General features: G+C 52.7%; 3 protein-coding genes across 9 annotated transcripts; 1 reads left to right on the top strand and 2 right to left on the bottom strand.

Moving 5' to 3' along the window:
* Positions 1-3,540: 3,540 nt before the first annotated feature.
* On the bottom strand, positions 3,541-6,188 carry LRRN4CL (LRRN4 C-terminal like). Its single transcript, XM_047775494.1, has 2 exons — positions 5,507-6,188; positions 3,541-4,968 (listed from the first exon to the last, which is right to left on the bottom strand). The coding sequence occupies exon 2, from the start codon at positions 4,961-4,963 to the stop codon at positions 4,262-4,264; it is 702 nt and encodes a 233-aa protein (XP_047631450.1). The 5' UTR covers positions 4,964-4,968; positions 5,507-6,188; the 3' UTR covers positions 3,541-4,261.
* Positions 6,189-6,301: 113 nt separating this feature from the next.
* On the bottom strand, positions 6,302-18,401 carry BSCL2 (BSCL2 lipid droplet biogenesis associated, seipin). 7 transcript variants are annotated; one of them, XM_047775487.1, is made up of 12 exons: positions 17,969-18,401; positions 15,900-16,118; positions 14,121-14,437; positions 11,893-11,974; positions 9,360-9,503; positions 8,176-8,310; positions 7,892-7,989; positions 7,323-7,464; positions 7,109-7,175; positions 6,846-6,935; positions 6,664-6,753; positions 6,302-6,546 (listed from the first exon to the last, which is right to left on the bottom strand). In XM_047775487.1, exons 2-12 carry the CDS (start codon positions 15,987-15,989, stop codon positions 6,404-6,406), a joined length of 1,398 nt encoding a protein of 465 aa, XP_047631443.1. In that variant the 5' UTR covers positions 15,990-16,118; positions 17,969-18,401; the 3' UTR covers positions 6,302-6,403. The 7 variants fall into 7 exon arrangements, with proteins under 7 accessions (XP_047631443.1, XP_047631444.1, XP_047631445.1 ...); XM_047775488.1 differs by having other exon boundaries at positions 6,846-6,932; XM_047775489.1 differs by having other exon boundaries at positions 6,846-6,926.
* Positions 16,181-18,024, top strand: GNG3 (G protein subunit gamma 3). The gene is made up of 4 exons (XM_047775495.1): positions 16,181-16,513; positions 16,608-16,735; positions 17,139-17,238; positions 17,499-18,024. Exons 3-4 carry the CDS (start codon positions 17,140-17,142, stop codon positions 17,625-17,627), a joined length of 228 nt encoding a protein of 75 aa, XP_047631451.1. The 5' UTR covers positions 16,181-16,513; positions 16,608-16,735; position 17,139; the 3' UTR covers positions 17,628-18,024.
* Positions 18,402-22,997: the final 4,596 nt, after the last annotated feature.

Genomic DNA, 22,997 nt, shown 5'->3' with positions numbered 1-22,997 from the left:
GAGGAGTTCCCATCATGGCGCAGTGGTTAAGGAATCCGACTAGGAACCATGAGGTTGCAGGTTCGATCCCTGGCCTTGCACAGTGGGTTAAGGATCCGGCATTGCTCTGAGCTGTGGTATGGGTCGCAGACGCAGCTCGGATCCCAAGGTTGCGGTGGCTACAGCTCTGATTGGACCCCTAGCCTGAGAACCTCCATATGCCGCGAGAGCGGCCCAAGAAATGGCAAAAGGACAAAAACAAAACACAAAACAAAAAAAACACTTCTCCGTGAGAAGTTCCTGTTATGGAGCCGGGGAAACGAACCTGACTGGTATCCATGAAGATGCCGTTCCGTTGGTGGGTTTAGGGTCTGGCATTGCTGTGAGCTGTGGTGTAGGTTGTGGCTTGGATCTGGCGTGGCTGTGGCTGTGGCTGTGGCTGTGACCGGCAGCTACAGCTCCTATTTGACCTCTATCCTGGGAACCTCTATATGCCATGCCGTGAGTTCGGCTCAGAAAAAGACTTCTCTGTGACACCCCAGTCTCCCAGGAGGAAACTTAAATGCCAGTAGTCTGGCTTCCTCCTACCCCATTTTTTGTTTGTTTGTTTGTTTGTTAATGTCCCATTTGTAAAGCGAGGATAACCATAGCACGAACCTTAGGCACCAGACAAAACTGTACTGTGTAAATGTTGGTAGTTAGTATTGAGTTCATCCCCCATCACCTGAGGTTACCTAGTGCAGATTGCAAAACAGGCCTTCTAGCTCTTCCTGGCTTTTGCACATACCAGGCCTTCTGTCTGGGTTTTCCTGCCTCTTCTGTGGCAGGAAATAACCCCCCAGTCACTTTTTGGACTGGACTCTGGGTTTGCTTTCTGAGGGAAGCCTGCTTTGACCACCCCCTCTCCACCTCCCAGCTCCAATATTTACTCCATTAACATTTGGCCCCCTGCTGTGTAGTCTTGTTGACTGCTTAGCCCTCCATCGCCCCCTAGGCTGTTAGGTCCCTTAAGTTAAAGGGCACTTTAAATATTTATTAGGAGGCAGAGTAATAATAAGTTACTGGTATCAATAATATATGCACCAGAGATTGTTATAGTTGATGTATATTTAGTCATTACAACAGTCCATGTGCTATAGAAACTATTATCGATCACAGGAAATAGGCACAGAAAGATCGTTTACTGAAGGTCACAGAGCTAGTAAGGAGTAGCACGAGGATTCAGACCTACTGAGAGTGCATTCATGAGACTGCTATGCTATGCTGCCTCTCTGTGGTGGAGCAAAGAGCATCAGCTTTGGAGTTGGGCAGTTTGGGCTGAAATCCCAACTCAGCGCCTTACTTGTGGTTTCAAATCCATTAGAACCTTAAACATCTCATCTGTGAAAATGTGAAACCATCTTTTGGAATGATTCGTGATAGAGATCAAGTGAGAATGCATGTAAAACATATCTTTAAATAATGAGATAGTAGGCCCTCATTATTTGTAAATGAATAAATGCTGAGAAAATCACAGGGTTAATTAAAAAAAAATTTTTTTTTCTTTTTCTGTCTTTTTTGCCTTTTCTAGGGCCGCTCCTGCGGCATATGGAGGTTCCCAGGCTAGGGGTCTAATCGGAGCTGTAGCCGCTGGCCTACGCGAGAGCCACAGCAACGCCAGATCTGAGCCGAGTCTGCAACCTACACCACAGCTCACAGCAATGCCGGGTCCTTAACCCACTGAGCAAGGCCAGGGATCAAACCCAAAACCTCATGGTTCCTAGTCGGATTCCCGCTGAGCCACGACGGGAACTCCCCCCCCCCCCCCCCCCCCCGCCAAAAATTTTTTTTTTTTCTTTTGGGGGCTGCACCCTTAACATCATGCAGAAGTTCCAGGGCCAGGGATCCGACCTGTGCCACAGCAGTGACAATGCCAGATCCTTTGTGTGTGTGTGCATGCCCACACGCAAACTTTTTAGGGCTGAACCCACTGCACATGGAGATTCCCAGGCTGGGGTTCAAATAGCTGCTGGCCTACACCACAGCCACAGCAACGCAGGATCCCTAACCCACTGAGCAAGGCTAGGGATCCAACCTGCGTATTCATGGATGCTAGTCAGACTTATTACCCACTGAGCCAGGACAGGAACTCTGGCAACGCCAGATCCTTAACCCACTGAGCCACCAAAGAACTCTAGGAATTAAATTTGAAAGTCACTAAGTATTCACTGCCATGCGATGAGTGTTCTAGATAACAAATGTATTCTAAGTTTATTCCAGAGGGCCAATAATAAAATAATGATTAAATAGTATAGTACTGCCTCTCTCACCTCCTTCCAGATGGGTACCCTATAGAAATACACAAATAAGGGAGTTCCCATCGTGGCACAGTGGTTAACGAATCCGACTGGGAACCATGAGGTTGCGGGTTCAGTCCCTGCCCTTGCTCAGTGGGTTGAGGATCCAGCGTTGCCGTGAGCTGTAGTGTAGGTTGCAGATGCGGCTCGGATCCCGTGTTGCTGTAGCTCTGGCCAGTGGCTACAGTTCGGATTGGACCCCTAGCCTGGGAACCTCCATATGCCGCAGGATCGGCCCAAAGAAATAGCAAAAAGACAAAAAAAAAAGGAAAAAAAAAGAAATACACAAATAAGGATGTCCACGGCAAACGCTGAAGACAACTGCAGTGTTCCAACAAAGAGGAATGGCTACTGCCAGTTTAGAAGCATCCTCCTCGGGGAAATTACGCAGCTTTTAACATAATTAAGGAGGTTGTCATTTACCAACATGGAACGTTGTCCATAATGTATTGAATGAAAGCAGAAAATACTGGCATTACATAGAGAAAAATTTGTTCTGATACAGGTACTTACCTCTTGAAGAGGAAGGGAATTTCATTTTATCCTCTTTACTATTATCTCAATTTGTATAAGTGGTTTTTTGGGGGTTTTTTTGTTTGTTTTTTTTGGTCTTTTTTTTTTGTCTTGTCTAAGGCCGCACTCTCGGCACAGGGAGGTTCCCAGGCTAGAGGTCGAATCGGAGCTGTAGCTGCCAGCCTACGCCAGAGCCACAGAAACACCAGATCCGAGCCTCGTCTTCGACCTACACCACAGCTCACGGCAATGCCAGATCCTTAACCCACTGAGCAAGGCCAGGGATCGAACCCGCAACCTCATGGTTCCTAGTCAGATTCATTAACCACTGAGCCACAATGGAAACTCCTGTATAAGTGTTACTTTTATAATTAAAAAAAAAAAAGTTATAAGAGCAGTAAAAGTGAGGAATAAGGAGCAACTTAAAGACTTTTCTACATCCGGTTAATTTAAAAATAAACTCAGGAGTTTCTGCTGTGGCTCAAAGGGATGGTAAGTGCCTCAGGAGCACCAGGACACAGATTCAACACTCGGCCAGGCATAGGGGATTAAGGATCCGGTGTTCCCAACAGCTGCCTTGTAGGTTGAAATGGCAGCTGGGATCTGATGCCTGATCTGGGGCTCCGTATGCTGGAAAAAAAGAAAAAATAAACTCTGAAGTATCTATACTACCCTGGAACATAGGTGTGTCAGCAGGGAATTGGAAAGGATGTGAAGTGCAGTCCTTTAGGTTTCCTTTAATGTCGTTACGGTGGATATACAATAAACACAAATGGGAGGGGGAACCCCTTGCTATTAGCATATTATCATGTTTTTACCGGAAAAAAACACAAGCTTGTCCCAGACAGCAGCTTTGGCAATCCTTCTTTTCCCCAGCCCAGATCGGTGCTTATTTCCACCCACCTCAGACACAGCTGGATTCTAACCCAGGGCACATCCTCACTATCTTAACAAAAGGCAGAAGGGGGATTGGCCTCTAGCCCCAAATTCCTATCTTGCAGCAGCTTATTCTCAAAACCCCACTAAAGCCACCCATAGTGGCAGAGCCCTTTCGAGGACGTGTGACAGGGGTGGACGAGCCAAGGAGCGGAATCTGGCCGGGGTCTGAATTGTAAGGAGCTAAGAATGACTTTTACATTTTTAAATAGTTACGTGGTTATAGAAGTACCTACATGATACCTTGGATTTTATCCCCTGGACCCATAAAGCCTAAATTATTTCCTATCCAGTCCGTTGAGAAAAAACGTGCCAACGCTCTCTCCTCCTTCTAAACCTCAGCTCTCGGAGTGGAGCGGCACGTCCGGGACCTGAACCCACGCAGCGGGGACCCCGCGCCCGGCCTTCAGTTCTGCCCTCCGCACTCCGCAGGGGGCCGCCACCTCCCCCAGGAGGGGTGCCGGGCTTAGCTCGGCCGGAGAGGCCCCGGGGCGGCCTCAGAGCCCCCCTGGGCTCGCGCGGCCGCGGCGGGGGCAGCCCCAGCGCTCGCGCAGGCAGAAGTGCCAGACCAGGGCGGCGCCGCTGATGAGCGCCAGCGCCGAGCCCACGCCCACGGCCGCGTGCAGCAGCGTGAGCGGCCGCGGCGGCACGCTGAGCCGGCCGCAGGGACCTAAGGTGGGGCCGCCCGCGCCGTCGAGGCCCTCGGCCCCGGCCGGGGGCACTCTGCTCTCCCCCGCCGCGTTGGCGGCCACGACGCAGACGATGTACGCGCCCCCGGGCTTCAGGCCGTTCAGCTCGGCTCGGCGGACCGTCGAGTTGAGGGGGGGCCCCTTCTGCGGAGCCCCGCCGCCTTCCCAAAGCAGCAGCCAGTACTGGTGGACCGGGGAGGAGGGGGCGCACCAGTGCACCACGGCGCGGCCCGCCTCGGCTTCCACGCGCACTTCCCCCAGGCGCGGCGGGTTGGGCGGCTGCGAGGCGCTGGAGAGGCCGGGGCACAGGCAGGCCGTCGGGCTGGCCCTCTGCAGCTCCTGGCAGGGCACCTGCAGGTGGCGGCAGCGGTCGTAGTCACAGAGGACAGCTGGCAAAGGTGTCTCATCTTGCTCTTCTTCCAAGTCTCCCGCGGCCAAGGGCTGCACTCCGGGAACCACGGAATAGGTGACAGCCAGGAGCCACAGAAGGCAGGGAGAGCCGGGCGGCATGGAGTCTGGAAGGGAAGGAGGTGGCGGAGTGAAGGCTGTTCAGCCCCCGGGTCTTGCAGCCTTCCCTCAACAAAACCCTAGGCACAGGGAAACGCAACTGGGGACCAAGAGGAGAACAGGAGAGAGGTGGGAATGAGACACCCGCGCATGTGTCAACCAACTTCTGAACAGCGTATGTGCTCAGTTTGGGGCGAGAAAAGAATAAAATGTGGTCTCCCCCGACAGAGAAAGGTGTGCGGCCAGCAAGGCAAGAAGCACTACAAACAGTTAATGGATAAACAGCGCTGGTGAGAAGGGGAGGGGCTGATTCATACAGGCTAGGGAGCAAAGGTGCAACAGCGCCTAACGGCCACCCAGAGAAACCGAGGTAAAACAAGTGTCAGTCAGTGACACACGCAGAAATCCAGGAAGGAGAGGGAATCGAGAGAGAAGAGATGGGACACAGGGGCCCTGGCACCCTCCCTCCCTCCCTCCCCACCCGCTCTTCGGCTTCCCCCACCTCCCGGACTCCGGCTCCTCCGTGGCCCACAAGCAGCCCCTTACCGGGATAGGCCTTGATGTGGTGAGTGGCAGACTGAGGGCCCCCAAAGGTCCCCAGGAGCACAGGCTGCGCAGTCGGGATTTGTCGGTGTCTTCTTCAATTTCGTTTTGCCTCAAAGCTTTTATACCCCAACTGTGATGTCACCACCTGGCCCCCCCTTCCCCTGCCCCCCTCCCCGGTGAGTGCCAAGAAGAGGGTTGGTCCCTTCAGAGGGCCTGAGTCACGGGGCCAGGCTGGGGGTGAGGGAAGCCACATGCAGTGGTTTCAGCTGGAGGCCAGGATGCCTGGGTTCTGAAAAAGCAGTGGAATGTGGAAAGCGGCCAGGAGCTGAGCGTCCAAAGGCTGAGGTCATGCGAGGGGATGAGGGGAACGTGAGAGACAGGGCCACCTGGCTGGCATCAGAGAGGAAGAGAGCTGTGGGCGGCACGGGATCTGGGCTCCAAAATGCTGTTTCGGTAAAAATCGCCGTACCACATCCATGGCAGTCATTTCCTGCCTCCTGCCTCCGGGTGGACAGAGAGAGGGAGGGGTGCGGAGGCCAGAGTGATGTATCCCAGCTCTCCAGCCCCGCCCTGGCTATCCCCCTCCCCAGAGGGAGAGGAGAGTCACGAGGCGAGGGGGCAGGTTTTCACTCCCTGAGCTTCCTAGGTTGATGAATGGAAACAGCTGGGCCTGAAACAGTCCGGGGTCTGGAGGCCTCCCCATCGCAGCCTCTGAGAAGCCCTCCAGTCAGGGCGGGGGGTGCCTGGAGAGCGCCAGGTTTTCCAATGGCCCTGAATCCACCACAGAGTCAGGGAGGCAGCTGGCACGAAAATAGTTTATTCAGGGAGCCACGGCACGGGAAAGGGGTGGTGGTGGTGGGGGAAGGGCTGGAAGGTGGGGACGCTGCCCCGTTCTCTTCAGGAACTGGAGCACATAGGGCGCTGGCGGACGGTGCCCGCGGAGGATTCGGAGCTGCCCACGGTCTCCGGGGCAAGGGCAGGGGCAGGAACTGGCAGGCTGGTCTCTGTCAGCAGGGTTGCATCTTCCCAGGAGCCTGAACCTGGGCCAGGGCAGCGAAGAACAAAATCCCAAAGGGGAAATTCAAGAACCAGGGGCTCCTGCCCTCACCTGGTGTGGCCTCCGCCCTCCCCCAGGTCCCGCTGCAGACTGCCCTCACCGTCACTGGCCTCGGGCTCTGGCTCCTCCTCGCCACTCAGGGGCTGCTGTTGATCTGGCTTCTCCTCTGGGGACATCTGGCCCTCTGCAGCTGGCGGGGGAAGGGGGAGAGAGGTCAGACTGGATGAAGCCAAGGGGAGTTCTGAGGAGGAGTCAGGAAGAGGTGGGGCTGCTGCGCCTTACCTGTCCCCGAGGGGGCTGCAGGGCTCTCCCTGTGCTCTGTAACCTGTGACAGCTGAGGGGCCGCCTCCTGGCTTTGGGGCCCTGTGCCTCCAGAGGGGGTAGAGGACAGGGCAGAGCTAGGGCGGCTGCGCCTGGACTGCAGTGCCAGCTTCACCCCGCTCAGCCTTTCCCTTGACCTTCGCATCAGCTCAGCACCTGAGTGCCAGAGCCTCACACACCACCACAGGGCACAGGAGCCCCCCACCATCGCCTTGACCCGGTACCTGGCTGGCGGGCAGCGATCCTTCGCTGGACTTTCTTTCGGGAGCCGTCTCTGTTTCGGACGTTTACCTGCAGAGGGGAGACTCCTGAGCCGAGAGGCCTGCCTTCCCTCCCCAGGGATCGGGGCCCTTCCACCCCAGCCCCCAAGCCCGCCCCTGCCCACTCCCCAGTCAAAGAAGGGTCACGAAGGGGTGAGGAAGGGGGGTCCTTTACGACCTGCAAAGAGAGGCGGTGTCGGGGCCAGACGCCGCCCCACACCCACTGCATGTAGCTGAAGAGCACGATGACACTGAGAAAGGTGAAGTTGCTGGCGACGCCGACGAAGGCGCAGGTCATGGGGAAGTTGTACAGCAGGTACCTGGGGATGCGAGTGGGGGCGGGGCAGGGGAGGGAGTCGCAGCTATCGGGGAGCACCAGCCGCCCCCACTTCTCAGAAATAACTTCTAGAGCAATGCATCAGAGTTTGGCTAAAACGGGTCTCCTCCCTTGGCCTCCACCCTCGGCCTCCCACGCGCTGAGCCAGCAGTTGCGGACAGCAGGTCCTGACCCTGGCTGCGCATGACGTTTCCCTGGGGTGCTTTCAAAAAGACCAGATATGAACCTAATAAATCCTTGTCTTGGGGTGGGGCCCAGGCATTGCTATTTGTGAAAAGCTCCCCCGGGGGGGCTGCTATGCTGATATGGAGCCAGGATGGAGAATCTGTAGCCTAAGTAAAACCTGCCACCTCTGCTTGGGATCCTTTTCACCTGAGGACAGCCAGGAGGCCACTCCAGCGCTTCCTCACCTGAGCCCAGTGAAGTGGGCATGGATGCGGAGGTAGGCGCCGTACAGCTGGATGCGCTTGCTGTGGATCTCAATAATGGCCCCGGTGGTCGGCACGTACTGTGGGCCGGGAGGGGGAGGTGGCAGCAGCATCAGCCCGGGATCCTGCTGCTGTCACTCACAGCCTGATCTGAGGCCCACTTCCAGCCTCTGGAGCTGTCCCTCCTGACTGAGGCCAGGAGCTCTTCAGGTCAAATTCTGGGCTTGTGGGCAGGGCTGGCTCCTGGCCCTCCTGCCCCCGCTTACCGAGTTCTCTCTGTATTCCGGGTATAGCTCCACCTCTAGGATCTGCTTCTGCTCTGCAAAGCCGAACAGCAGGAGGCTGGAGAAGACCAGCGTGTCAAGCATCTGGAGCAGGTCTGAGCGGTAGTGCAGCATCACCTGCCGAGGCCAGGAGGGAGAGGCTGGGGACTGGTGCCTCCCCAGGCTGCTTCTTCCTCAGGCCCCCTGCTCCCTCCCTTGCACTTCCCACCACGCCCCCAAACCCAAGTCGTGACCCAACCATTGTGAAGGCTGGCGAGACATCCCTGACTGGCCCTACCAAGAGTCTCTATTCCCAATACAGCAAAAGCCCCTTCTTCTAAGAAACTGTCCAAGATGAAGCCCAGCACTGTCTCTGATCTACCTTTCCCCCAAATGGTTGTAGAATCCAGAACAGAATGTATGTCCCAGTGCACCAGCGGAAGCTTTTTTCCCCATATGGACATTCAGGAATTTGTTTTCGTGATGTCCTTCTGTTGACAATTAAGAATGGAGTCTAGGGAGTTCCCGTCGTGGCTCAGTGGTTAACAGATCCCACTAGTAACCATGAGGTTGCGGGTTCAATCCCTGGCCTCGCTCAGTGGGTTAAGGATCTGGCATTGCCATGAGCTGTGTAGGTTGCAGATGTGGCTCGGATCCCGCATTGCTGTGGCTCTGGTGTAGGCTGGTGGCTACAGCTCCAATTAGACCCCTAGCCTGGGAACCTCCATATACCGCAGGTGTGGCCCTAAAAAGACAGAAAAAAAAAAAAAAAAAGAACGGAGTCTAACATTTATTGAACACCCACTATTTCTTCATCAAACCTAAACTAGGCTCACTATGAGGAGTTACTGCTATATGGACTTATAATACTTTATAGCCAAGGGGCTAAGTAAGTTGCCCCTCAGCTGGCATGTTTCCGAGTAAGGATTTGAGGTCAGGCCTGTCTGGCTCCAAAGAAGCCCCTGTTTTCAGGGCAGCTCCACTCTTCAGGCTGTACCCCAAAAGCTAGACATGCTCATCGGATATCTGGGGGCGATCGTCTGGTTTGGCAAACGGACACCTCTTGCCTATCCTGATGTGTCTGTGACCTCAGAGCTAGGATGTCTGCTCCTCGAGCTCCACCCAGACTCTCTGACACTGGTCATCCTTCTCCTCCACGCCCTCCCAGACAGGCCGGGAACACTTACAGAGCGGGAAGAGGTGGAGATGATTCGGCCACCTCTGGTGTAGCAGGAGATGGTGACCAAGAACATGCCCAAATCTTGGTTCACGCGAGACTCTGGCAGCTCGAGCTCTAAGGTGACGCGGTACGGCTGTCCATACATCAGCACCTGCCCAAGGTAGCCCCCACTCTTTCAGAAAGAAACAGTTTAATCGTCCTATCCCTGTTCCACCTCCCTGTCCCTCCAGATACTCTGCCACAACCCCCTCAGCTAGCAAAACAGGCCTCCCAATCTCTCTCATCCTGAGAAGGTGCTGCCCCCTTCTGGTGGCTGGATCCCGCAACTTCTGAGATCTTAGCTTTACCCTGTCAGCACTTCTGAATCACTTGGTTTCGAGCAAGGGTATTTTTATATATTTTTATTTTTTGTCTTTTTAGGGCCACACCCATGGCATATGGAGGTTCCCAGGATAGGGGTCTAATCAGAGCTGTAGCTGCTGGCCTACGCAACAGCCACAGCAACGCCAGACCTGAGCCGCGTCTGTGACCTATACCACTGCTCACGGCAATGCCAGATCCTTAACCCACGGAGCGAGGCCAGGGATCCAACCCGCAACCTCTTGGTTCCTAGTCCGATTTGTTTCCACTTCGCCATGACGGGAACTCGGCGAAAGGGTTCTGAGAGGGTTGTGTCATATTTCTTTTCCAAAAGTGAACCGTCACGTTGCCAACTGGGCCAACTGTGACTCAGGCCTCTCTGTCTCCGTGAGGCCATCCCCCTGGGCCCAGCCTGCCTTCACTGACATTATTAATTAACTAAGTGCCAGAAGCGCTCACTGTTTCCCTAGCCAGCTCTCGAGGTCAGTGTTGCTCCAGACCATCTTATGTCGTTACGGGCCCCATACCTTGGCTCTGTTGGCAGAACCCTGAGACCCATGGTGGAAAGGCTTCTTCACTGGGATTAACCTCGAAGGGTTAAAGATTTGCCACCAAACATAGCCTGGTTTTTCCTAACCATTCCTATATTCCTCTAATTCTATATTCAATTATGCTTATCCTGTAGCACAACCCTCTTAAGATGATACATAAGGACCACAGGGGTGATAGGAAAGACAGAATGGAATAGACCCCCCCAAAAAAAAGAGTTCTCTTGTAGTGCAGTGAGTTGAGGATCCAGCATTGTCACTGTAGTGGCTTGGGTTGCTGCTATGGCTCAGGTTTGATCCCTGGCCCAGGAAGTTCCACATGCCATGGCCAAAAAAAAAACTTTTTTTTTGTCTTTTCTAGGGCCACGCCTGTGGCACATGGAGATTCCCAGGCTAGGGGTCGAATCGGAGCTGTAGCTGCCGGCCTACACCACAACCATAGCAACACCAGATCCAAGCCGCGTCTGCAAACTACACCACAGCTCACAGCAATGCCGGATCCTTAACCCACTGAGAAAGGCCAGGGATCGAACCTGCAACCTCATGGTTCCTAGTCAGATTTGTTTCTGCTGCACCATGACGGGAACTCCGAAAAACCATTTTTTCTTTTTTCTTTTTGGCTGCGGCCTCAGCATTCAGAAGTTCCAGGGCCAGGGACTGAATCCAAGTCATAGCAACAATGTGAACTGCTGTAGTGACAATGCCAGATCCTTAACATACTCTACCGCAAGGGAACTCCTCATTTTTAAATTCTTAGTAAATCTGACCACTAATTACTTCTCATGACAACTCAAAAAAAAAAAAAAAAATCTGGTGATCAGAAATGCTGCTGATCTTCCAAGGTCCTTCTGAAGTGTTCTGGATGCCTACCCCTTTTTCAGAGCCTCCAGCAGCTTGCCTAATAGAGAAGGACAAATCCCATTCTGCATTTCCTAGGGTTTCCAGCTTTCTTGAAGTCACAGTGGCATCTGACCCAGTCTCTGACACAGTACCCTTTGTAATGGCAGGTTACAAATACCTGTCAACGGTTTCATAATTTAACGTATTTTCAAAACTCATGGGTGGGTTCCAACCTAGTTCAGTGAAAGAGCTGATCTGTTAATTGAGATGCATTCAGATCTAAAACACACCTTATCTAGTAGACATGGCCTGGCTGAAACAATTTAAGAAGGAGAACATAGGAGTTCCCGTTGTGGCTCAGTGGTTAACGAATCCAACTAGGAATCATGAGGTTGCAGGTTCAATCCCTGGCCTCGCTCAGTGGGTTAAGGATCCGGCGTTGCTGTGAGCTGTGGTGTAGGTCGCAGACACGGCTTGGATCCCACATTGTTGTGGCTCTGGTGTAGGCTGGTGGCTACAGCTCCAACTGATCCCTAGCCTGGGAACCTCCACATGCCAAGGGTGTGGCCCTAGAAAAGACAAAAAAAAAAGGAGAACATTGCTAAAGTTTGCTGAAGGAAAGAATAATGCACACAATTTGTTTGGACTTTCATTTTTCTTTAACCTCCCTTTCCTTGAAAGCCTTCCTCTTAGCCTCTATTACTCAGTCCCTGATCACCAGGTTTTTCTCCAGCCTTCCTATTTCAAGTCATCAGAGCTCTAATGAAACCTCTCTTCAGGTCCCATACTCACCCGATCACGTCCACCCTTAGCCAGTGAGACGTTGGCAACGGGGAAGGAGCAGAGTAAGGAGGAGGAAGAATCGCAGTCGGTCCTAAATGAGAATGAGGATGACACTCGGCTGAGTTAGGGTCTGTCTTGCCCTCACGCCTCCTTAGCCCCTAGGGCTCCCCTTCCCATTCCCCACCCCTTCTTCCAGAACAGGCACCCTTCTCTGTCATAAAGAGAGGTGCAGGAGTTCCCGTCGTGGCACAGTGGTTAACGAATCCGACTAGGAACCATGAGGTTGCAGGTTCAGTCCCTGCCCTTGCTCAGTGGGTTAACGATTCGGCGTTGCCGTGAGCTGTGGTGTGGGTTGCAGACGTGGCTCGGATCCTGCGTTGCTGTGGCTCTGGTGTTGGCCGGTGGCTACAGCTCCGATTGGACCCCTAGCCTGGGAACCTCCATATGCCGCGGGAGCGGCCCAAGAAATAGCAAAAAGCCAAAAAAAATAAATAAATAAAATAAATAAAGAGAGATGCAGACGAAATGCAGCCAGGAGATTCAAGACACCAGGAATGTTCTTTAATTCTCTTCCTGCTACTTCAGTTTATTTCTTCTTGTTAGGGCAGACATTCTTTTTTTTTTGGGTGTGCCCATGCATGCAGAAGTTCCCCGGTGAGGGACTGACTGACCCGACCTGCTGCGGTAACAATGCCAGATCTTTAACCCGCTGCGCCACAGGAGATCTCCAGGGAAGAGATTCCTTTTTTTTTTTTGTTTTTGTTTTTTTGTTTTTACTTTTTAGGGCCATACCTGTGGCATATGGAGGTTCCCAGACGAGGGGTTGAATCCGAGCTGCAGCTGCTGGCCTACACCACAGCCACAGCAACACCCTATCTGAGCTGCGTCTGTGACCTACACCACCACACCACAGCTCATGGTAACGCTGGATCCTTAATCCACTGAGCGAGGCCAGGGGCCGAACCCTTGTCCTCGTGGATATTAGCCAGGTTTGTTACTGCTGAGCCACGATGGGAACTCCCTCAGATGGTCTTTAGGAGGTTCATGCACCCTCTCATAGTGTGGGCAAAACTGCACATGGCCATGTACAGAGGATTTTATGGCAGGAGGGGCCAGAGCTTTCATATCCATGTTTCCTAAAAGTTTAAGCAGCTCTGCCTTGGAAATTACAGCTTAAGACCAGGGGCTAAGGACAGGGAAAAAAAAAAAAATCCACTTTGCACCATTAATAATAATGCCCTTGTCGGCACTTCTTGATTGGTCCTGTAGTCATTCTTAAAAGGAGAGAATCTGGGAGTTCCCGTCATGGCTGAGCGGTAACAAACCAAACTAGTATCCACGAAGACTAGTATCCATCCCTGGCCTCACTCAGTGGGTTAAGGATCTGGCGTTGCAGTGAGCTGGGGTGTAAGTTGCAGATACGGCTTGGATCTCATGTTCCTGTGGCTGTGGTGTGGGCCGGCAACTACAGCTCTGATTTGACTCCTAGCCTGGGAACTTGCATGTGCTTTGGGTGAAGCCCTAAAAAGACAAAAAAAAAAAAAGGAGACAATTTGGCGGGATTTGTAAAATGGAAAGGAACTGAGGCCCCAGACAAGAAATAGGACTCTGGGAGTTTATGTGTTCATACATTTGTGTCTCCATATATTCTCTTGCAGCAGACTGTCATGAGTGGGAGGAAGTCATGTAAAAGGTCAACTGCTGCTTTCTTTTTTTTTTGTCTTTTTGCCATTTCTTGGGCCACTCCTGCGGCATATGGAGGTTTCCAGGCTAGGGGTCCAATCGGAGCTGCAGCTGCCAGCCTACGCCACAGCCACAGCAACTCGGATCCGAGCTGCGTCTGCGACCTACAGCACAGCTCATGGCAACGCCGAATCGTTAACCCACTGAGCAAGGGCAGGGACCGAACCTGCAACCTCATGGTTCCTAGTCGGATTCGTTAACCACTGCGCCATGACGGGAACTCCAACTGCTGCTTTCTTAATACCTCCTCTACTGAGATGACCAGAGGGGTTGGGCTGGCTCAACAGGTGGGCCCTAAGAGAGGTCTGACGCATCCTACCCAGAACTGACCCCTCGTAATGACAGTCTAGGAGAGAGATTTTTTTTTTTCTCCTCTTTTAAACCAGATTTCAGTAACCAGAGACAGGTAAGCGGGTTGACCTGAATAAACTCCAAGGATCCTTGCAGCCATTCCCTCTCAGGATTCTGCTGCTGTGATAGAGGCCCCCTCTCACCTGTAGTAGAAATGCACGGGGCTGAGGTGGCTGACTGTCGGCATGTAGGAATAGTAGAAGGAGCCGTAGAGGAAGACAGACACCCAGAGCAGGAGGAGGATGGTACAGAAGAGCACCCCAAACTGCAGCAACAGCTTGCGGGCACGGCCTGCCAGGACGTGGCCCATCTCCTGAGCCCACAGTAAGGCGGGTACTGGTGGGTCATTGACCATGTTAGGGAGTGCAGGGGGTCTGATCCCGGGTTCAGGCCTTGAGTTCCTAGGTGTTCTGCCACCTGGACGCCACCCCTGGCCATGGGATGCAGCAGCTGGTGGTTCCTGGAAGAAGACAGAGAGGGGGAAAGAATGGCTCCTTTCACCAAGGAGGTGGGGGAGAAAAAGGACAAGCTTAGGACTGTCTTTGAGGAACTGGAGATACCAAGACATGGCAAAGTCTTTGTTTCATATGGCTTTTTTCCAATTGACTGCCTTTCTCCGCCAACCATGCCTTCCTTTCCTCCACAGGTGCTTTCTCTCTCTGCCCCCAGTGCTAGAGTTCCTCAGTTGAACTCGTTCTCTGGTCACCTGATTCTGGGACGGGAACACCTTGATACTCATTCGCAGCAATACATGACATACAGAGGAGGAGCACCTTAAAGTTCTCTTTAAAAAAAAGGCGGTTTTAAACACATGGTGACACTGATTCCCCACTCCGAGGTGGTTGCAAGAAGAATGTGGGACTTGCCTAAGGTCGCACAGCGGGACTCAGAGCGAGCAGCCTCAGCGGCCTCCCGAGTTTCTCCTCTCCGCCTGCAACTACGCTCGCTCCCAGACCGCGCCACGCCCCACACCGGGCAGGACATCCAGCAGCCAACGGCCGCTCCCTGCCAGGCCCCTCCGGTTTGGCAGTGGGCGCGGGGCCCGGTGCCCCCATCCAACCACACCACCACAGAAAGCAGCCCGCCGGCCGCCGCAGCTCCGCAGACTCACCAGCAGCGCGCTGCCAGGGAAACCGCGAGAAGGCACTTCCGCCTCTCGGGGAAGCCCCGCCCCCTCCCGCCGGCCGCCTTTGTAGCCCTGGGGGCGGGGCCTCGCCAAGGGGCGGGGCCCGGAGCAAGAGGTGGGGCCTGCCGGGCAGCCTGGTTCCCACCTCCTCGAGCTCGGCACCGTCCCTCCCAGTGGTCCGTTACCCACCCGTTACCAGCACCAAAGGGGACAGGCGCCTCCTTTCAAGTCCCAAGATATGCCCCAGACAAGCTATGAGTCAGCAGCATCCCTCTCGGCCCGCCTCTCGAGGCCGCAATCACGGCCCTCCGCCCAAACGTTCACTACCCACTATTTAAACCCCGAAAAGGGGGAGAGGTGGGCATCCACCTCCTTGGACCTGTAGGCATTCGAGGCAGAGAGCATGCGCCCCGAGAACGTTGTGATCTGCGGGGACCTGTGCATCTTGCGCGTTGCGCTGGCGGGCTGGCTGTCCCCTGTTTTACAAGAGTGGTAGCATTTCAGGCCCGTGTTTGGTCTCCAGCTTTTTTGATGCGTAATCGACCTCCTCTGACCCTAACCAGACTTTCCCACAGAGTTCCCGCAGCGCATTATCTAGACTAGTCTTGGCGAGTGGCACCCTCTATTCTGTATATGTCCATTCACCCCAAAAAAGATCCCCTCGAGGGTAGGGTCAGTGTTGTGTACATCTTTGCATTCCTCACAGCACTAAGCACAACGCAATCTCCCGACCAATACACACCCACCCCCAGGAAGCCCATCTATTTCCAGAAACACCCACTGAACTCTCCCCTACCTCTTCTTTGTCCGATTCTTTGATCTGGTCTCTGCACACCTCTTTTTCCTTAGCTTCTCCTTCTTTTTGGTCTGCCATTTCTTTAGACATCTTCCTGATGGACCCCGCTGCCCCTAGATTTTCCACGCCAGTCACTTGTAGCTAGATCATTAAGTGGTGATCTAGACGTTGATACCTGTAGCTCATCACATTTTCCTGGAAATTGGGAATGGAGGGTCCCTGGGAGAGAAACGAAGAGTCAGGTGCTAAATGCTGTGTCAGAGTAGAGGGAGGAGGGGTGGAGTGGGGGGGGTGACTGCCCAGCTGATGTCAGATTTTCAAATGAGCAGGGTCTCCCGGCAGCCAGTACTGACTCCAATGCAGGGGCTGTCACAGGTCCAGACCACCCCATTGAGGGGGGGAGTCTGCCTGGGACTCAGTTACTTTCAGCTCCTTTGGGGAGGGCTCTAGCCCAGACTCAGGATGTCTGCAATGGGGGAAGGGCAGGATGTGAGACAGTAACGGTGGGGGAGTGCACAGGGGCTGCAGGCAGAGCAGCTAGGCTCCCCCACTGGCCAGACGATTGGTATGCGCCAGGATCTGAGCAGCTCCTTCTAGCATCCTTCATCCTTCAGGTATTTGGGCAGTGCTTGAGCTGGAGAAGCGGGGACCAGTCAGTCCTCCACCAGCCTCTGACCCGACCCTCCCCAGTGGCCTTCTCTGTATTAGTTGCTTTGGCTGCTGCGTCAGATACTCTCAGCTGCAACTCCCTGCAAGGTGGGGCACCCATCTCAGGCAGAAGGTTTTGGTGCACCCCAGATCCCACTCCCCAGGACTGACACTGCCTGTGGCCTCAGGTGAGTAGGGAACATTCTGCTTTTCTCCCTTTGGGGCTCATGGGGGCGGGTGGGGGTTATGTGCTCTCCTCATCAGGGCGGGGCTCCTGTTTCTAGCTGGGGTTTTCCAAGCTGGCAACACACAGAGCTTGAGAGCTGTAAGCCTTGAATCATTAGTACATTTAATGATCTGAGGCCCAGGCCATGTAGGAGTTTGGGGAGCTTCTCGTCCCACCTCTCCATTTCCTTAGCTTTGGAAGACAGGGATGGGAAAGACCACTGGAGGTTGGGGATAAGAGGGCAGTAAAATACGGGAGCATATGACCCAGCCTCGTAAAGGCTGATGAGTAAGCACGGAGGGGGGGCCTTCAGCTGAGACTGTGCAGGGCCCCCTATCATGCTCTGAGCTGTCTCTCTTTTCCAGGATGAAAGGGGAGACCCCTGTGAACAGCACTATGAGCATTGGGCAAGCCCGCAAGATGGTGGAACAGCTTAAGATTGAAGCTAGTTTGTGCAGGATAAAGGTGGGTGGGGCCCTAGATCCCAGTTGGCAGGGCTGTACTGTAGACTGCCAAACCTCAGGATGAGAGATCCTTTCTTTCCTTGAGATCAGAGGAGGAGTCCTGGGATCGGTAAGGAGAGCTGACCCCAAGCCTCTGTGGGTGTCGCGGGAAGAGAAAACTGTCGTAAGGAGCCCTAGCGATGGCAAAAGAAAACCTATTTGGAGAGGGAGACTGCAGTCCAGGGTTTCTGGCTAACAATTCTCCTCCTGGCTGTGCCCCAGGTGTCCAAGGCAGCAGCAGACTTGATGACTTACTGTGATGCCCACGCCTGTGAGGATCCCCTCATCACCCCTGTGCCCACTTCGGAGAACCCTTTCAGGGAGAAGAAATTCTTCTGTGCCCTCCTCTGAGCTGCCCTGTCCCCTCCTCACAACTCTTCACCTCTCCCACTCCCTGGCCTTTTCTTACTTAGGTCAGGAATTGTCCTGAGCCCCTGAGGGTCCCCGCATCTCATCTCTAGCCCTTGCCCAACCCTGTGAAGTTATCTGAAGCACAAGGCCTTCTCTCACCTATTTGCTGACCCCATTTCCTCGCCCACTCTGGTCGACCCAAAGCTCCCCGTGACTCGGGGCACCTTTAGCTCCTCCCACAGAAGGGCTGTCAGACTCTGCCAGGGTCCCGCCTGCTTCCCTCTGTGACCTGCTCAGACAATGGAGAGAGGGATGGAGTGGGTGCCTGCTGTCAGTCTCACCTGGAGCTGCTGGAAGGTAAAGCCATTTGAAGAATAAAGTCATCCAGAGTCTCAGAGGGCAGCTTCTGTGTTAGCGTTCTTGGGGGAGAGGATCATCAGTCAATAGTTTTGGTGGTTAGAAAGGCGTGTCATAACCAGGGTCAGTCAAAGCAGGTTAGACATTGTCTAGGATCAGAGATCCTGCGACGTTAAGGGGAGGGGGAAACGGATGGCGGGCACGGCACGTGAGTGTCTTAAGTGGAAGAATTAAGTTAAAACAGACACTCAGGCTATGGAGAGCGCGCGCAAACACACACACACACACACACACACACACACACACACAGAGGCAATGAAGAAAATGAAAATGAAAACAGATCAAACAGGGTAGATTTAGGGAGGGAGCCGGAGGGGAGTCGTAGACGGAAGGAACCCAGTGAAAGGGGAGGAGCTTGGTTCCAGTCCCAGCGAAGGGGCCGGTTTTATTTCCAACATGGCCGCGCCCAGAGCAAGTCTCCTTCCAAGATGGCCGCTGCCAGGGGAACCTGCGCCAATATGGCGGCCGCACGTCACAGCGTTTCACCGTACACGGCTTCTCTGGGCCCATACTTAAAATGGCGGTCCTAGGCGCTCAGCGTGCTCAATATGGTCCCTTCCGTGTTCATCTACCTCAAAATGGCTGCCCCTGCTGTCGCCAACTGGATTCCCACTCCTGCCCACTCTGGAGGCTGGAGGCCGACGTCCACTCGATTCAGGTGAAGGCGTGCGGCGGCTATAAGCCAAGGATTAAGGGACAAGGGGACCCCAGCAAGCACGCGGGCAGTAGGCATAGGTTTCCACAGTTTGCCTAATAGGCGGTCCCGTTGGAGCGGAAACGTGTGAGGACAACGCCCGGCGCCGTTTATTTCAGCGCGCTGCTCCTCGGTCGCCTCCCTAGGGGTTGGTTAAGCCCCAAATTGTTCAGTCTGGGCTTCCTGGTGGAACTGGGGCGTGCTGTTCCCCACTTCCCATTATTCAGGCCCATTTCTGGCCCATCCGCCAGGAGCAATGTCCCCGCCCCTGGTGTGCCCGCCACCCCTCGGAGCGGCCCAGCAAGCTGCCGGGTCGGAGGTTCAGCGTCTCACGAGTGTCTGCGGGACTCAAATTTTGGACTCAAACTTAGCGGAGGTTTTGTAAGAGCCAAAATGCCTTTCTAGAAGCCTCTTCCTCCCAAGGGAAAGGTAGATATGGAAGTGGGACCGGGGCCAAGGCAGAGACCGTGCGAGTCTCAGAATGTCTGCTCCTCGCGGACGGTCAAAGATTCCTCCCCCACCCCTCAATCCAGGGGTACATCCTTGGGGGAGGGAGGGGAAGCCTAGGTCAGTTCGTGCTTTGTCCCGGGATACACTTGGGAGAAGGGGGCTGCCTTGCGGTGAGAGGGGGTGACCTGTACGAGAGATAGCAGATCACCCCAGCTTCCCCACGCGTTCCCGCAGGAAGACGGCAGGGGGAGGGGAACAGACAGGAAACCTGAGGAACTGAACTTAGTTTCCTAAGATGTCTCCACAGGCCCCAGGGGTACCCAGTGAACTTGGGGCACCTTCAGGAATAGCACCTTGCCAGGTGTTGATGCACTCTTGAGCCCTCCTAGGTTATGGGGATATATATATTTTTTATTAATGAATTTATTACAGTTATAGTTGTACAATGATCATCACAATCCAATTTTACAGGATTTCCATCCCACAACCCCAGTGCATCTCCCCACCCCCCCAAACTGTCTCCTTTGGAAACCATAAGTTTTTCAGTCTGTGAGTCAGTATCTGTTCTGCAAAGAAGGGTTCTGGGGATATTTAATTAATTCCCTCATCCCTGAGAGGAGGAAACAGGGAAAGTAACCTGGCTGCCCTCCTGAAGTAGGGACTTGGCCTCCTTTTGTTCAGGAGTCTGCTTAGTTCTTCCTTGGTGCTGATGAAACAAAAGCAAGTCTGGTTTTTGGTTTTTTTTTTTTTTGGTCTTTTTTTTTAGGGCCACACCCACGGCACATGGAGGTTCCCAGGCTAGGGGTCCAATCGGAGCTGTAGCCGTCACAGCAAGGCAGGATCCAAGCCTCATCTGCAACCTATGCCACAGTTCATGGCAACATCAGATCCTTAACCCACTGAACGAGGCCAGGGATTGAACCTTCATCCTCATGGATGCTAGTCAGATTCATTAATGCTAAGCCACGACGGGAACTCCAAAGCAAGTCTGTTTTTGTTTAGTTTTTTCTTTTTATGGCCACACCTGTAGCACATGGATGGAAGTTCCTGGGCCAGGGGTTGAATTGGAACTGCAGCTGCAGGCCTGTGCCACAGCCATGCCGGATCTGAGCTGCATCTGTGATGTGACCTATACCACAGCTAGCGGCAATTCTGGATCTTTAACCCACTGAGCAAGGTCAGGGATGAAACCTGCATCCTCACAGACACTGTCAGGTTCTTAACTTGCTAAGACACAACGGGAACTCCAAGTCTGCTTTAATCTCTGCATCCCGTCAGTGTCTGGCATATAGCAGATCTTCAAATACCTGATGAATTGGAGTTCCCGTTGTGGCACAGCAGAAATGAATCCGACTAGGAACCATGAGGTTGCGGGTTCGATCCCTGGCCTCGCTCAGTGGGTTAAAAATCTGGCGTTGCCATGAGCTGTGTGTGGTGTAAGTCATAGATGCAGCTTGGATACTGTGCTGCTGTGGCTGTGGTGTAGGCTGGCAGCTGTAGCTCCAATTTGACCCCTAGCCTGGGAACCTCCATATGCCGCAGGTGCAGCCCTAAAAAGCAAAATAAATTAATAAACAAATACCTGACAAATGGATTGTTCTGTACACGCTTAAATAGCAAACAGCATAAAAGGCACTAAAAGAAACTTTTGCTTTTCCTACAGTATCAGTGTTGGGCAAATTCCAGAGGAGTTAAGTGAAAATTTCCACATTAGTTCAGACATGGTAAAAAAGCCACAAGTGCTCAATAAATGCAGTCTTTTGTGTCTGTGTGTGGCATATAGAGTTCCTGGGCCAGGGATCAGATCTGAGCCACAGTAGTGACCTAAGCTGTGGCAACGCTAGATCCTTAACCCACTGTGCCGCGCCAGGGATCAAACCTGCATCCCAATGCTCTCAAGATGCCATCAATCCCCCTGCACCACGGCAGCAACTCCACATGTAATCTTGACATTAGGTTATTTTTTAAAGAAAAGCAGCCTCTGGAGTTCCCACCATGGTGTAGTGGGTTAGGAATCTCACTGCGGCAGCTCAGGTTGCTGTGTTGGTGTGGGTTTGATCCCTGGCCTGGTGTAGTGGGTTGAAGGATCTCGTGTTGCCTCAGCTACATCTAGGGTCTCAGCTGTAGCTCAGATGCAGGCCCTGGTATGGGAGGTTCTACATTCTGCAGGTGCAGCCATGACATTAAAAAAACAAAACAAAACAAAAACCAAAAAAAGCCTCTGCTCAATTTTTCTGCACAATTTTCATACTCATCAGATTAGAGGTGAATGACTAAAACCTTAGTTGGGGGAAAAGGGGAGCTTAAAGTTGACTAGAGACAAGGCATGAGCTATAAATAACCATTTAAAATGATTAGCTGTAACACTGAGTAACTTTCAGTATCCTCGAGAATGGGCAGACACTGAAAATCGAGGATAGCCTTTGGGCCCAAAGCTCTAAGTCTGTGGGGTAGGAATCTGTGTCATACGCAAAGGCGGTAACAAGAGTAGTAGCTAGATCTGTATCACCCCTGCTTCAGAACATTAGATTCAGGAGCCTGTGGCACCCCGGCCTTAATAAGCCCCTGTTTATTAGAAATTACAGTCACCATCAGTTAGGTGCTAGTGATACAAGAGTGCTTTCGTTAAAGTTACTCTTTCATTCTACAGACTCCCTAGGAAAGAATCCCTATTAAACATCTTCTGTTGAATAAGTGGGCCTTTCCTCCTAAGTGGTCATTACTTACAGGTAAACTCTTTTGGCTCCTAATTGGAGCCCTATATTCAGTCATCCCACTGGTTTTAGTATAAGCCAAATACACACAGGTCATGTGTTGTAATTTACTTTTCTTCTACTCCAGTGGCTCAAGCTCTTAGTAAAAGTAAGCCCTTAAGAAAGCCGACAACCCCTGTGTGAAGGTATGGCTGGTTCCCAAGTGAAAACATGGCAGGATAGGAAGGGAATTAACAGCCATGAAAGAGGAGAGCCCTCGCTGGATGGAACCAAGTACAATGTGAGGAGCAGCATCGGAAATAAATAGATAAAGCCCCCAATGACACTCCACCCAGTCAGTGCAGCCACAGAAATAGGGTGAATTCAGTTCAAATGGTTATTTATTCTAAAACTGGAAGCTACTGTGCCTACATTTTGCCAGAATGTTGTAATGAGAACAGGGGAAGAAGAGAGAGTTACAGATGTAAACAATGACACAGTTACATTTTTTTTTTTTAAATGGTAAAACCCTTTTTACTGGCCACTTCCAAGAATGCTTTACAGGTTGTGCAAAAACATTTACAGGCTCCATGTGGTGTTTGTTTTTCTCACAAGCTTTTCCATCTACAAGAAAGAACTACAACAGACGTCTGATAAAACACTAAACAAGTCTTCTAAGGAAAACAAGGCTAGGGATCCCCTCCTGTTAATCCATACTTTCCCCCTTAACATTGTTTTTTTCAAAATAAAAAGACAGACAGAAACAAAACTCAGACATCTACTGTTGTTTCGAGTGATCTCTTGGACTAAATCGACAAAGACGTAGCAGTTTCACTCTTCACCCACCTAGAAAAACAGCTTTCTTTAAAAAGATGACTTTCTAGTGTCAAAAATTAACAGCAAGTACCTTGCCTAGCCCCCCCCACCCCCCAAAAAACCCTGAAGTGGCTTAAGCTTTGTCCCCCGGCCCTGGAGGCCTAGCATCCCCAAACCATATCTTAGACGATAAAAAGATGCTGTTTGCTGGAGGACTGAATGTTGGAAGAGGGGTGGCAGCTTCTGCCTCAAATTCAATTTTCTGTTATAACATAATCTTGCCCGAAGGGAATTTCGTTG

Source organism: Phacochoerus africanus, chromosome 4 (genome assembly GCF_016906955.1).
Source record: "Phacochoerus africanus isolate WHEZ1 chromosome 4, ROS_Pafr_v1, whole genome shotgun sequence".
In the NCBI taxonomy this organism is placed as follows: Eukaryota; Metazoa; Chordata; class Mammalia; order Artiodactyla; family Suidae; genus Phacochoerus; species Phacochoerus africanus.
The sequence above is the reverse complement of the archived record's forward strand: the minus strand, read 5'-3'. Positions and strand labels throughout refer to the sequence as shown.

What these genes read in the sequence shown, in the direction of transcription:
- BSCL2 (XM_047775487.1), bottom strand. Translation starts at nt 15,989, where the DNA reads ATGTCTAAAGAAATGGCAGACCAAAAAGAAGGAGAAGCTAAGGAAAAA. An exon ending in CTAAGGGTGGACGTGATCGG is followed by an intron (nt 9,504 to 11,892) that starts GTGAGTATGGGA and finishes TACCTTGGGCAG; the next exon opens with GTGCTGATGTATGGACAGCC. An exon ending in GATCGCTGCCCGCCAGCCAG is followed by an intron (nt 6,936 to 7,108) that starts GTACCGGGTCAA and finishes CTACCCCCTCTG; the next exon opens with GAGGCACAGGGCCCCAAAGC.
- LRRN4CL (XM_047775494.1), bottom strand. Translation starts at nt 4,963, where the DNA reads ATGCCGCCCGGCTCTCCCTGCCTTCTGTGGCTCCTGGCTGTCACCTAT.
- GNG3 (XM_047775495.1), top strand. Translation starts at nt 17,140, where the DNA reads ATGAAAGGGGAGACCCCTGTGAACAGCACTATGAGCATTGGGCAAGCC. An exon ending in CTAGTTTGTGCAGGATAAAG is followed by an intron (nt 17,239 to 17,498) that starts GTGGGTGGGGCC and finishes GCTGTGCCCCAG; the next exon opens with GTGTCCAAGGCAGCAGCAGA.